Source organism: Schistocerca nitens, chromosome 4 (assembly GCF_023898315.1).
Source record: "Schistocerca nitens isolate TAMUIC-IGC-003100 chromosome 4, iqSchNite1.1, whole genome shotgun sequence".
NCBI classification, from domain to species: Eukaryota; Metazoa; Arthropoda; class Insecta; order Orthoptera; family Acrididae; genus Schistocerca; species Schistocerca nitens.
This window is the reverse complement of record NC_064617.1, coordinates 535,405,559-535,420,620: the sequence shown is the minus strand read 5'-3', so window position 1 is coordinate 535,420,620 and position 15,062 is coordinate 535,405,559. Positions and strand designations below refer to the sequence as shown.

The window sequence follows — 15,062 nt, the reverse complement described above, 5'->3', positions numbered from 1 at the left end:
TCATCCCATTTCCAGCATCCTTCTGAACAAAAAATTTGCCGTTGAAGGCAGCAATTGTTGTGGAGGCACACAGAGGAAAGTTTGCCTTAAAGCAATGTTAGGCGCAAATATTGATGGCTCTGAAAAAATTAAACCACATGTGATTCACAAACAAAAATCTCACATTGTTTTAAAAATGTGAAAACATTGTCCACAAACTAAGGGCAAGTAACAATTTGTGGATGACATACCTATATGAGATGCAGTTGTATAGCCTTGATGCAAAAATGGGACCCTATAACAGGAAAATTCTCACATCCAAAAAATATAAACTTAGGTTATATGTAGTTAGACTCCCTGCCATCAAACTCCACAAGCAAACTGCAGACCTTGAGCATTATCCATGCTTTAAAAATTTATTACATGAAATCAGTTTTGCTGAAGGCGTTAGATTCAGTGGAAGCTGGAAGAGACCCAGCCCCCCTTCAGAGTGCCAATTTTAAATGCTTTGCATTATATTGCCAAGGCATGTACATAGGTTAAGCAGTCCTGTATCTCCAACTGCAAGATTCATTCAAGCAAACTAAGGAAATTGATCCGACATATCAGTTCTGAGTAATAATGATGATGCTGAAATTCTATTTGCATTGCGAGAAAAACTGCAGTTAGGGCATTCACTACATGATTTCATACACGTTGATAACAATGTTATTACTGTTGACAGCATATCTGTTGAAGACATGATTGACTGTCACATACATGAAAATGATGGCAATGCGTGAAATGATAGTGGCGATGTCAGTGTGATTCATTCTATTGCAGATGTAAACAAAGCAGTGAAGAGAGTAAAAATATATTTATGTTTCCGTTGCAGATGTTGATGTCTAAGCTTTACATTGTGTTTGTGAATTGGAAAGATATATCAAAAAAATTAAAACAATCCACAGTTTTTTATTTTTTTGGCTACAATTAAGAGCTGCTGTACCTATTTGCTCATAATGTCACATTTATGTAAAACCAATACCACGTATCTTGGTTGTAGTGACAAACTGATCTGTAGGGTAACCTGAGATCTAAGTTAGGTTTGAAGGTGATAATTTGGTTGCAAATCAGTGAAGCCAACAACTCTGAATGTGAAATAAAGGCTGTGGTGATAGACTGATCTGTAGCGTAGTTTGAGCTCTTATCTCCATGCACCATATTTAACAATGTCCTCTTTCAGAGTTAACTTCAGAATTTTGTTTATGTGTGTATCAACTGCTCAATGCCTAAAATATGTGCTGAGTTGTTACCTTTATTCCTGCCAATATAGGTTGGTTTAACAGAGAATGAAAGCACATGCCAAGGAATAAAATCTTAGGGCTTCAAAGTGTGTCACATGAGTCAAAGCACACTTATGTAGTAGATTTAGACCTATAAACAAAGTAATAAACCTCTAGGTTACCACACAAGAAGAGCTATATTGAAATCCTTGTTTGGCCTTCCCTACACAGGATTTCTTGTAGTTTTCCTAAAACTCTCCAGGTGAAAGTGTAGCTGGTTGTTTGGCAACATCTTCACCTGACCATATTCAGCAGACAGACAAAATACAATAAACTGTAACACTCATTTGACACAACTACATACCTCACATAATACTGAATGCAATTAAAATAGAATTTCAAGAAGATATCAAAGAAAATTTATTTTCATTGTATTAAAAATATATAATATTGTCTTTTCATCACTGTCTGATTTGTTTATTTATTCATTCATTTATTTATATATTTTTAGGATGAACCACTTACATCACAGTTGGAAATGGAGATCTATAATAGCCCCTTAAAGGAGACCAGTTTGAAAGTAATTCAGAACTTAACAGGATACATCTACCACTGTTTCAACCCAAGTATACCAATATTAGCTGGAAAACTTTTGAAGAGATTTGCCATGGTACGTAACACTTAGTTTTCGTGTTCATGTTTTTGTGATGTGTAAAGTTCATTAGAATTAATCAAGCTTGTTGAGAAATGTAATACCAGAAACATCCTGTAGCAATGTTCCTATCACATTTTTAGTTTGTGCTGGGAAATGATATTATCATTTACATCTGTCAGGTGAACCAAAGATGGCTTAGTCTGCTTGTGTGATTTTGCAGTTATGATGCCCGTTTCAAGTAGCGTTGAAGTTATGAATGCAGTAGTCTATTACATGAACTATTTTTGGGTTACTCTCTGTCTAGTTTAGACAAAGAAGACTAATTATCCTTGCTCTCTAATATATTTGTAAGAACTGAGTTATTGTTGAAATATTATGCGGAAGATTAATAAATTTACAGCCAAATTGTCAACTGCTTAATCACATTGTTTGTGCTGTAAGATACCCTGTTTGAATTATCATTTTTCTTCAGGATGTAAGATATTGCTGAAGTTATATTCTTGCCCGGCTTCATGTTCATTTTTTGTTAGACAAAAGGTACAAAATCTTATGTGGAATTTACATAATAGAAAAATTGTCCTCTTTACTTTCAGGAATCTCCAAGAAATCTTTTCCCTTGTATGGCAAAGGAGGGTGATATTGTGAGAGAGATGTTTGTGAGACATTTGGAATCACACATTGTTAGTGATTCACTTAAAGAAGCACTTTTAGAGTTGGTGATAGCTTGTTGTGATACTCAGCCTGGAATAACTGAGTCTCTTTTCCATGTCTATGCATCCCCAGATATCACAACATTTGGCAAAAAAGCTAAGAATGATACCAAACCATCTGGAGGAATTTTAGTTTTTGTTTGTTCAGTTCTTTCCAGACTGAAAGAGGTATGGTACTCTTTCTATTTAAATTTCTCTTGAAGTGTTCTTAGGTAATTTGTTGAAGTTATGAAGTTTGTAAAATTTATTATTTATTTCTCTTTCTTCCTTTTTCTTCCCCTCCCACTACAGAAGATATGAAATTGTGTCCCCTCTGTTCATGTACTAACACTTTAGATAATAGTATATCATTTTCTTTCAGATAGGACAAACAGTACTGTACAAAAATGTTTGATTTTAGCAGGCAAGTCACAAGCCATTCATCTGCTGTTGTAGTACAATTAGGTATAATCTATTAGGAAACCCATAACTAATAATTTCCATTAGATGTTGATTAATTTTGTTGTTCAGCCAGAAGATGGTAATGATCCAAAACATTTAGTTAGATGTAAATTAAGCTTGGACCATCAGGTGTGAAACTCATACTGTGCTTCTAGAGTTAACAGATCTTTGAGTCATCCCAATATAAACTTTACCAGTGGTCCATGATGTGCTGTATACTCGAAGCACTGGTAGTGGTTTATTCTTGCTCCTTGTTGATCTCAAGCTCTTGTTGTGTACTTCATCACTACTTTATGTACGCCATGCTTGTTTGAGGTATGCTGATCCTGCTTGCATGTTTGGGACTTACGGCTAAAAGGCCATTACCAAAGTTTGCTGTCGTAGCACATCGAAGGTGACATTTTCGACATTCTTAGTGGAATACCCATTGTTCATCAGAGTAAACTTAAGATCTCATGTCACACGTGTCAGGGATAGTGACCTACATATTCTTATGAATGTCACAGGAATACTGATTGTGCAAACACGACTCCCGCCAAGTTTGAGCCTGTGAAGAATCGAACTCCCAAATATAAAGTGGCTTCAAACATCTGAATACTTTAATAAAGAGTTAAATATTTGATAGGCTTCAGACATCTGACTACTTTAATAAAGAGTTAAAGAGTTAAATATTTGATACTCAATACTGCCTGCAAAATAGGTAGTAAATAGAATTAGTTGCAAAGAATTATAAATTAAATTGTCATGCTTGATGCTGAAGTTTTAGTTGATGAACAACAAACTGTTAGTAGGCAATACACTGTTTCCCTTTTATTATTTTGTGAGGCTGTAAGCAAGAAAAAGTTAGGTTTGAAATTATTATTAAAGTCTGTTTGAAGTCATTAAGTGTTCTCAGTAAGTGGATGAGTATAGTGTGTGTAATTAGCACTTCATTGTAAGGAAAGCTAGTTTTTCACGCATCTCAATGTTTACTTCATCATATGTCCTGAAATGTTTGTCGTACAATTATGTAATTTTGCAGATACATTCAGTAGTATATCTTGATACTATCTACAGAATGTGTTACAAAGAGAATTGGTAGTAAAGGAGTATCAAGTTAAAACGTCTTGCCTGATTCTTAAGCTTTTACTGCATGAACAACAAAAATGTTGTAAGCGATAAGCTTATTTCCTTTCTTTATTTTGTGAGAGGTGTCGGTGAGAAAAAGTTGTGAAATAGTTCGAAATTATGTGTAAAGTGGCTTCGAAGTCACTACGCGCTGTTTTTCACAAATACTGGATGAATCTGGTCTGGGTACCGTAATTTGTGCACCCTAAACTACACTGCCTCAAGACACATACATAGTTTCTAGCTTTAACACTTGATGTATTGTGTTAAACTTTTAATGTAAGATTAAACCTCTCATGTCAGCAGTTAACTTTTAAATTTGTTCAGCAATTACATTAAGTATTGAAAATCAAATTTTTGTTGCCACTGGAAACCATTAGAGAACCTGCAACCTGCAGTGGGGATCGGGTGACTGTTTTAACTGTTTAGTAATGTAGATCACTTTGCTATTCTCTTCCTCCACAGCCATATTTATTAATATTATCTTGGTAAGTTAAGCCCTGCAGTGTTCAGTTTCACAGTGGTCAGTAGTTGTTGCAGCTGACACTTTAATCTTTGTAACTGGATATCTAGTGAAAGGTAAGGAATTTGACAATTGACATAAACATTTGACAGTGTAATATGTTAAATACAAAGGTATCACAACAAAAACTGGCTGTGTTCCTGTAGAAAGAAAAAAAAATTTTTTTTAGTTTATTCTTTTTCAAAGTAACGTTGTACTACAAGATTTCACTATTAATTTTATTTTCTGTGGTTAACATTGTTTTACATAAAAATATTTATTATATAAAAAGTAATGTATCATTTTAAGATTATTTTATCATATAAATGATCTTACTTATCTTTTATGTTTTGTTTCAGGAGCCATTGCTAATCAATTCAGGTCTTTATAATGTTGTTGTTGATTTGATTTGTACCATTTGGCTGGGAGAGATGGTCTCTGTTATAGATCATCTTAGATCGAAAGAAAACTTTTGGGCCAATTTTTGTTGTCCTTTGTTTTGTGATCCAGGGTATGTTTGTTTAATTTCAAAATAATTTGTATTTCGTGTTTATAAAAGAAGTTCCAGCCTTTTCCAATTTTAGTTTTAAAATTTGCTTTTTTGACTGTTTCAGAGAATACTCCAAAGCATATCCAAAGATTTTTAATGTTTTAACCGTTGAGTTATATCGCTTCAAAGGACAAAACTGCAGTGAGGTTACAAAATCACTGAAATCATTTTTTAAGGAGGATGCTTCCTACTTAGAAAATTGGTCATTGGTGAGAAATTTTACTTATTTAAACAAATCGATTTTAAGTTAACTTTTGTCATTTAACAGTTATTTTAATAGTTTAATGAATGGTACAGCACAACCAAATTAGTTTCCGGTGTTGTGGGGCTAGATGAATTAATTTTCGAAATTAATTTCCGGTGTTGTGGGGCTAGATGAATTAATTTTCGAAATTAATTTCCTTTATGTAATCCAGTGTTGTGAGGATAGAGGAATTAATTTTATTACAATATAAAAACTCAAGTGTAATTAAGAGGACTCTGTTTAATAGCACATTCAACAACAGAATAAAACATATGTGTATGTATTAACCGCCTGGTGACACAACGAAATCGCACAGTGGACTTTGGCGTTTATTCTGTGAAGAATGTTATTTACGATGTGTTTATTCTTTGGTTTTGTTCTAGCACTGTGCCCTCTCTTTTTATATATCTTGGTTTTGGTATTGTTCCTGTGTTCAACAACATGCAAAAATAAAGTTATATTCTTGAATGCAATACTCTCTATCAAAAATAATTATTGATTAGCCTCGGTGGCTTTAATGGTGACCTCAAACACTGAACATAAAGAAAACTATGATATACAAACAAGAGAATTCAGCGACTTCAGAAAGTTCATGGAGGAATGAAGAGATACAGCTCATGAACCTTCAAGAACAGATACATGAACAACTCGAAGCACTGAAGTTAGCATTGGAGACACCTATTACTCCAACGTCAAACACGTGTGTGGCCGTACAAACCAGCAGCTCGACAGAAAACATGCAGCACGTAAAAATTCGAACACCGCAGGTGCTGCCTGACAAACTGCAGCTATGGTTTGCAATGATTGAGCTCACGCTTGCCTAAAGCAAGATCCATGATGAGCAGACGAATTTCGCAATAACAGTGAATGCTAGAGCAGCAACCACAGGAGAAGATGTAATACCCCGACCTCCAGCAAAACAACCGTACGCGGTTTTGAAAAATGTATTACTCATCAGAATGCATAAACCATTAAATCAACGCATACGGCAGGTGCATAAAGAAGAAGCTATAGGTGACAGGACACCATCAGAATTTTGGAAGCATTTACGCGGAGTCGTCAACGCAGAAGAATTGTCAGGTGCGACTCTCAAACACATCTGGCTAGATCAATTATCAAGCAAGGTAAAAGCTGCACTAGTAACTCATGAAAAAGAGAACATGCAGAACCTCTTGGAGATAGTAGACAAAGTCCATGCAACCATAGGCAATCCACAGATGGATTACATGGCAAGAAGTATCACAAGTGATAGCAGCAATGCAGAAGACTCACCATACGGACGTCAACAAACAAATACAAGAACTAACAGGACTGATAACATTATTGCAGCAACAGGTCTCACAATTGTTATAGATTGAAATCAGCAAGGCCACCGGTGAAATTCAACAAGGACAGGTATGTTGGTACCATCAACGCTTCGCGGATAGGGCAACAAAGTGTCCGCAGCCATGTGCGTACCCAAATATGAGCGGCAGCCAGCAGTAGGTGCAGTGGTCCGCGGTAGCACAGAAGAGCGCCTGCAACAGCAAGGTGAGATAGACGCAAATTACGGATGGGTGAGTAACATCAATAATTCTCTTAACACCTCCAAATGGCTTTATGTCAGAGATGTCAAGTCAAACTGTTGCTACCTGATAGACTCGGGGTCCGATGTGAGTGTGCTCCCCTTTACTGGCTATCAAGGAACGGATAGCACTCCATTGATGCAATTAACCGCAGCAAATAAGTCACCCATTTTTGCTCATGGCACACATAAAATCGAAGTCGCTTTAGGTTTCTCACAAAGCAGTCAGTGAACCTTCATTCTGACAGAGGTGTCAGAGGCGATATTGGGTGCAGACTTTGTTTGTGACATGCACGTTACCATAGATCTTGTTAATGCACAGATTAAACAAAATCAAGATATGGTAGATGGCATCACAGAACGTGACTTACCGCATAACTGTGACACGGTGTCACATGCTGTAGATGATAACACGGTCACAGAAAAATCCACAGTAACTCACAAACTTGTACACCGCATGTACACCATGCCCAGTCAGCCAATGCATCAACGACTGCACACGTTAGCACCCTATCGGTTCGTGGCAGCAAAAGCAGAATTCAAGGCATTGCTGGCATGAGGTGTCATACATAGATCAGACAGCCCGTGGGCATCACCCATACATTTGGTAAAGAAAAAAAAGATGGGTCGTGGAGACCATGTGGCGATTACAGGAAATTAAATGCACATACTGTACCAGATCGTTACCCAGTGCCTAATATTCACAATTTCACACATCAGTTATCTGGGGCAACAATCTTTAGCATTACTGATTGGAAAAAAGCTTATCACCAAATACTGGTCGCAGAAGAAGACATACCGAAAACAGCAGTTACAACAACTTTCAGTTTATTTGAATATGTCCGAATGCCTTTTGGGTTAAAGAACGCAGCTCAAACATGGCAACAATTTATTGATGAAGTGTTGTGCAGGTTGAAAAGATGCTTCACGTATCTTGATGACATATTAATCTCATCAATGACGGCAGAAGCACACGAGAAGCAACTGTCCGCAGTGTTCGCCCATTAAACCAGTATGGAATAATAGTCAACAAAGCAAAATGTGAACTGTGAAAATGGCAAGTGACGTTTCTAGGATATGGAGTTTTGGCAGAGGCCATACGCCTGCGAGAGGACAAGGTAGCAGTAATCGACAACATGAACCGCCCCAAGACTTACCATCAACTCAGAAAATGTTTCGGCACGGTAAATTTTTATGGACAGCATTTGCCGCGAGCTGCACTAGTCCAAGCACCCTTGACAGACACTCTCACAGGTAAAAATGCAATTGACAAACAACCATTGCAATGGAACATGCTCATCAAGAGAGCATTTCAACACATAAAGGCCGACTTACAAAAAGCAGTACCAAAAGCACTTCTGTCAATAGTAGTCGTTGCCAGACAAGATGCGTTGGAAGCCGCACTGCATGAGAAGGTAAATGACAAATGGTAGCCTTTGGGAATTTTTTTTATGAAAACTTGCAGACCCACAAAGAAAATGGATTGCATATGGCAGAGAACTATTAGCGATATATGAAGCTATACAGTACTTTCGCCCATATGTAGAGGCAAGAGCGTTTACTGTATACACCGGCCATAAACCAATAACTTTCGCATTCAGTAAGTTGCAGGATAACTGTTCTCCACGTCAATTTCACCACTTAGAATACATCAGTCAATTTACTACAGATATCAAGCATATCAAGGGAGTCAAAAACATAGTCGCCGATTTCCTGTCGCGGGTCTCAGTTATTTCACAAACCACAGACTACGATAAATTATGTGCAGCACAAGCTAATGACGCACAACTCCAACAGTACTTACAGGACGTAACAACCGGACTTCAGTTAAAATTAAGCCAGCCGGCGGGAGCGAATGTGAAGATATGGTGCGACATAGCTACGAACAAACCCAGGCCTTTCATCCTAAGGCAACTACGGAAAGAGGTTTTCGACAGCATACACGGACTCAGTCATCCGGGTAGCAGAGCAACTATCAAACTACTCACGGAAAGTTTTGTCTGGCCGAGTATAAGGAAGGATTGCCGTGCCTGGGTAACAACATACTGCCTGTGCCAAAGGAACAAAATTGGACAGGCATGTACATAAAGCAGTTGGAGATTTTCCCCTGGTAACAAAGAGGTTCTCCCACATTCATTTGGACATTGTTGGCCCTCTACCACCTTCGGAAGGCTACAAGTATTTGTTGACATTGGTGGACCGGTATACAAGATGGGCAGAAGCTTCTCCACCATCAGACATTTCAGCAGAGATAGTAGCTTGAGTATTTTTGGCTTCCTGGATATCTCGTTTTGGATGTCCACTATACGTGACAACCGATCAAGGACGACAATTTGGATCCACGTTAAAGGACAGCTGGACTTCAGCATTGCCAGTGGTGCTGCTAGGTCTCCAAACTGCCTGCAAATCAGACCTAGGTGCATCCATGGCTGAACTGGTTTACGGAGAGAACCTCAGGCTGCCGGCAGAATTTTTCGTTGAACCAACGGAAGTGACAGTGGGTGATATGCCTTATGTCTTACAACAAGTCTGCAACCACATGGCACAGTTACGACCGACACCTAGTTCTTGACATGGCACCAACACGCCATTCGTTCACAAGCAGCTTAGCGATTGCCCTTGTGTGTGGCTGAGGACAGACACTGTACAAACACCTCTTCAGCCGCCATATACTGGGCCGTATAAAGTACTCGCGAGAGATGAACATAGTCTGCAGATATATCATGACGGGAAGCAACAAACAGTTTCCATTGAGAGAGTTAAACCGGCGCACATGTGGCCGCCAGCTGACGAAGAAAATCAAGACACCAATGAACAACCGCCGACTATACAATATAACAAAGAGGTGTTGCCCGCAGAGAGCAACATGCCAAGCCAGAAGCAGGAAACCACACCGGAAGACCCACTCTAGGGTGGGCAGAATTATAAAATACAAGTATCCTTATGTGCCTGGAGCTCCGCTCTACAAAAACGGGGAGGGGGGGGGGGGGGGACCGCTTGGTGGCACAACGAAATCACACAGTGGACTTCAGCGTTTATTCTGTAAAGAATGTTATTTACGATGTGGTTATTCTTTGGTTTCGTTCTTGGTATCAGTCCTGTGTTCAACGACATGCAAAAATAAAGTTATATTCTTGAACGCATTACTCTCTCTCAAAAATAATTATTAATTAGCCTCAGTGGCTTTATGTCCCCTGTTAAATCAGACGTGTCATCTGGACCAGGTAATAATAGATCGTGCACAGGCTGCTGATGGTGCATTAGAGGGGTAGCCTCTGACATCCGTTGCGGTTGATCTGTTATGGCTGGTGGAGTGGCTGCAGTATAGGGTGTGCAGAAACCTAGCTTCATCCTGTCAACGGTGATGGTGGTTGGCATACCCGTGACACTGGCTTTCAATGTTGTCCTCCCCACTGATGACACAGTAAAGTCCATCATATGGTGGCTACAATGACTTGCATACTGCGTCATGACATAGAAAGATATGATGGCACTCCTGTAGCTCATCAAAACAAAAGGGTGAGGGGTCTGGTGATCCTTTGGAGCAACAGTGTGTAGTTACTGGATTTGTGTATACAGCTTTTGTACAAAATCCGATGTGTCAGTGCAGTCATCTGGCATGTTGGCAAAGAACTCACAGGGCAGTTGTATCAGTAGGCTATAAACAAGTTCTTCAGTAGTGGCTTTCAGGTCTTTCATCACCAATGCATGGAGGCCCAGGAGGATGATAGGTAACATCTCTGATCACTGCTGACTCGACATTCGCTACTGATTGGTAAGCTGTAGTTCTGATCTGCTTCATACCCAGTAGCACGGCGAGTGCTTTGAGCGGTTATGACTCTGTCTTTCCTGGTCTGTTGTAATTCATAAAGGCACATCACAATGTGTGATCCATCCCCAGTAGAATACAGTCGTGACGGTTTTGGTGGTAATGTCAACGATTGGGAACACCTCAGGTCAGCATGTAAAATGATTGGTGGCTGTGAGACAGTAGGTGTATTCTTCCAGTGGTAGAAGGGATCCTACGAGGTCTAGGTGGACATGTTCAGATCTATGCATCGGAGGAAGAAACATGCCAAGGGGTGACTTAATGTACTGGCTAACTTCATTCCATTGAAAAGCCACACATTGTCACACGTATTGCTTGCAATCTTTGTCCATGTGTGGCCAGACCCTAGGATTCGACATTTTATGTAAAGAGGCAATTTCCTGTTGGTAAAAGTCTGTAGTCACAAACAGTCACAGTTTGTTAGTGGCAACGTCACAATACAGCAGCACAGTTGACAGTGGCAACTTGATATGGCAGTTGTAGACCTGATGGTTGTGCCAACAAATCTCATAGCTCACTACCTGATTGTTGTGCTGATCATTATGGGTGGTGAACTGTCTGATATAGTCAAGACACTTTCTCAGGATACTGACAAAGCTTATGTTAGTGGCTTGTGATCTGGGATGAGAGTGAACTGCTGCCCCTCCAACATGTGACGAAATTTCTATAGCAACGTAGGCAGGATACAGTTCATGATCATAGATGAACCATTTCTGTTGAGATGGTGATAACTTTTTACTGGAAAAGATAAAGGGCTGCCAGTGCTCATCTATTTACCATTGCAGTGCTGCACTGATCGCAGTGGCAGACGTGTCGACCATCAGAGTGAGGGCCTCTTGCGGAACTGGGTGCGCTAACAGTGCAACTACTGCAGTGGCAATCTTCAGTTTGGTAAATACTTACTCAGCCTCACTGTTCCACTGAAGTTTTCCCTTCAGTTTGGTGAACCATGGAATAATTTATAAAGTGGTGCTTCTAGGAGGGCAGGATTGCAAACAAGCCAGTAGTAAATCTGGTTATGCCAAAAAATTGTTATAATTCTTTAACTGTCATAGGCTATGGAAAGTCGAGTACAGCTTCTACTTCCTTTTGCAGTGACCGTATACTTTGCACATTGATAGTGTAGCATAGGAACTGGACTTCAGCTGCTCCAAAGACACACAGTGACAGGTTGATGAGCAGGCCACACGCATGTAGACAAGTGAAGATCTGTCGTAAATGACTGGTGTTCCTCTTCTGAGTTTGACATGACCAGGACATCGTCAATATACACATAACAGAAGTCTAAGTCATGTGTGACTTCATCCGTAAATGGTTGAAATGTGCGGGCAGTGTTACAGAGTGCAAAAAGTATTCAGGAAAATTCAGATAGTCTGAACACTGTGCAGACGGCAGTCTTAGCATCATCATTGGTACTACAGGTCTCAGGTAGAATGCATGAACCAGGTCAAATGTAGAAAAGATGTGCTTACAATGGACACTGAACATAAAAATCTTCTATATGCCTTACTGGATATTGATCTGGAATGGTTCTGGCATTGAGCTGTCTATTGTCGCCACACGGACACCATCCTTCATTCTTCTTTGGGACCACATGTAGTGGAGATGCCCAACTACTGCTTGATAGATGGTAGATTCCTTGTGCAAGCATGGACAAGAATTCCTGCTTAATTGTCTTCAATTTCTTGGGTGCCAAAAGGCGCAGTTGAGCATGAAGTAGTAGTCCTGGTGTAGTCAAAATACAGTGCGTCATTGAGTGCTGCACAGGTGCTAATGTGGAAATGTGACCTCTATGAACTGTCTGAGGAGTTCTGTGAATGGAGAATCACGAGTAATCACCTGCACTGCTGTATCTCCCACACAATACAGTCGCCTTTGGCTTGCTAGGGTGGTAGTACTGTCAAGAACGTGTTGTTGATGGAGGTCAGGCAAGAGTCCATAAAATGATGAAAAGTCCACTCCGAGTATGGGATGCATAACATCGGCTACGACAAACTGTTGTTAAAATTTGTGCCGTACACCTAAATCCAACACTAATGTGACATGACCACTTCTTGCTATCATACAGCCTTTGGCAATGAAAAGGCGGCAGTCATCACATTGCTGTGTGCAGTGTAACGCTACATGGAAGTGATTACTATTTTTAATGATTATCTTTAGTGCAGATGCTGACTCATATTTTCTCTTTGTTTTATATATGTTTTATTCTATTGTTGAATGTGATATTAAACAGAGTTGTATGAGTTATTGTTTAGTTTTTATTTTGCAATAAAGTTAATTCGTCTAGTCCTGCAGTAATTAGTGACCCCAACCTGATTTGAACACACAACCTTCTCCAGTGTAATGAGAGGTTAGTGTCTCATATACAAGTGCAGCTCATAGTCATCTATAGCAACTTTGTTCATCAAATGGTTTGCTTAAATGTGCAGTGAAAGGAATTTTAATAAATAACTTCGCTGTCAGTATATGAAGACAACAGTCAGTAGCCGCAGGGAAAAAATGCTTAGTGTAAAATAAAATATTTCATGGCTGAAACTGCTGAACGTAATAAATTTCTGGGCAATTATCCTATGGGCCAATAAATTCTATTGAGAAAACCACTTTTTCTTCTCTATATCGGTGGAGGAAATTTTTAGGGGGCTCACAGTGTACATTATGGCTCCCTGCTAACTAAGCATATTTTCACTGGCAGGTACTTGCAAACAGGGGAGCACATCACTTTTAAATTCTGAATGCAATTTGGCTGTTATCGGATGTTGTTTTCACTGCTGCAATCTTTTCAAAATGGCAAACAGGTGCACCTTTCCATACAGTAAACCAGACATCATTAAGTTTTGCATGTTCCTCTTTTCCTATTAAAGGTATTGGTGTGTTTAGCAGCCTCTGTCATCTCTTTGTTTAATGTGTCGTTGTATATGCTCATAGCTACCAGAACCAGTATCATCATATAGGATCTAGTTATTTACTGTCTACAACATATGTTCCAATATAGCTCATTTATGCATTTTCCTCTTTCAAGCAGCAGACTTTCTTTCTCTTCATTTCTCCACCATTATTATGGTAATACCACCATTCACCAATCTATAAATGCATGGAATTAATATTCCAGTGCCTATTCAATCTAGGCTGAAGAGTAAGTCTGGCCAACTTTCTTTACTGGTGACTAATTGCTAGATCTACTCTTCATCATAGGGCTCGACCCTCTAATAGGGTGATTTTCCTGGAGTACTATCACCAGCAACAACAACAACCCTTTGTCCCATGTAAAGTATATATTTGTAAGACAGTTTTCCTTATAATAATGTAATCGACAAGTAAGTCTTGTTGTGACCAAAGTCTTCATGGAAAAATTTGAAGAACAGGGAATCCAAAGTGTCTCAGGAAATCTGAATATCTGGATATGGTTGTATTGGGGAAATATGGAAAACATAAACTTTTATTTTTTTCAATCAGCTGAAGAAGTATAACCCAAAGAGTCATCTCATCATAGAGGAGGAGAGGGAAAATATATGGCAGATTACAAACTTTGGATGTGTTACTCTTTAATAAAGGCTACTGTAACTGAGGCCACAGATTATGTTGCAAGCCCACACATATGAACTATCTTGTGCCAATCTGTTTATGAGCCATCTAGAAGAATCCTTCCTAACCACCCACAATCCCAAACCCCTCACCTGGTTCAAATTCCATCTTTATGATATGGACTGAGGGTGAGGACAACAACCTATTCACATTCCTGCGGAGCCTCAGCACCTATTCACTTCACCTGTTCCACCTGAACCCAACAAGCCATGTTCCTTGATGTGCACCTCTACCTCAAGGTTGACTATGTCAGCACCTCCATCCGAATCAGACCGACCAACCACCAACAATGCATCCACATATATAGCTTCCACACAGTCCATAACACAAAGTCCCTTCCATAAAACCTAGCGTCCTGCTGGCTGTTGCGTGTGCGTTCCCCTCTAAATATGCACGAGGTCTCACTGATGCCTTCAAGACTGAAATTGCTCTCCCAGCCTTGTCCAGAAACAGGTCTTCCATGCCTTATCTGTCCAGTCATTTACTATCTCTCACATGTGCACTGTCCACCCACAGAGGAGCACTCATCTGATGACTCACTACCACCCATAACTGGAGCAACTGAATAACATTCCCTGGCAGAGTTCCAGCTATCTCTCATCATGTCCTCAAATGAGGAATTTCCTACCCACTATCC

The 15,062-nt window shown here is 39.5% G+C and overlaps 1 protein-coding gene across 1 annotated transcript in view; it reads left to right on the top strand.

The window, feature by feature from the left end:
* LOC126251312 (nucleoporin Nup188) overlaps nucleotides 1-15,062 on the top strand; it is a 255,349-nt gene that overhangs the window by 128,206 nt on the left and 112,081 nt on the right. Inside the window, exons 13-16 of the mRNA XM_049951637.1 lie at nucleotides 1,753-1,911; nucleotides 2,490-2,774; nucleotides 5,016-5,167; nucleotides 5,271-5,415. Coding sequence (XP_049807594.1) covers nucleotides 1,753-1,911; nucleotides 2,490-2,774; nucleotides 5,016-5,167; nucleotides 5,271-5,415 — 741 coding nt within the window. The remainder of the gene's footprint in view (nucleotides 1-1,752; nucleotides 1,912-2,489; nucleotides 2,775-5,015; nucleotides 5,168-5,270; nucleotides 5,416-15,062) is intronic.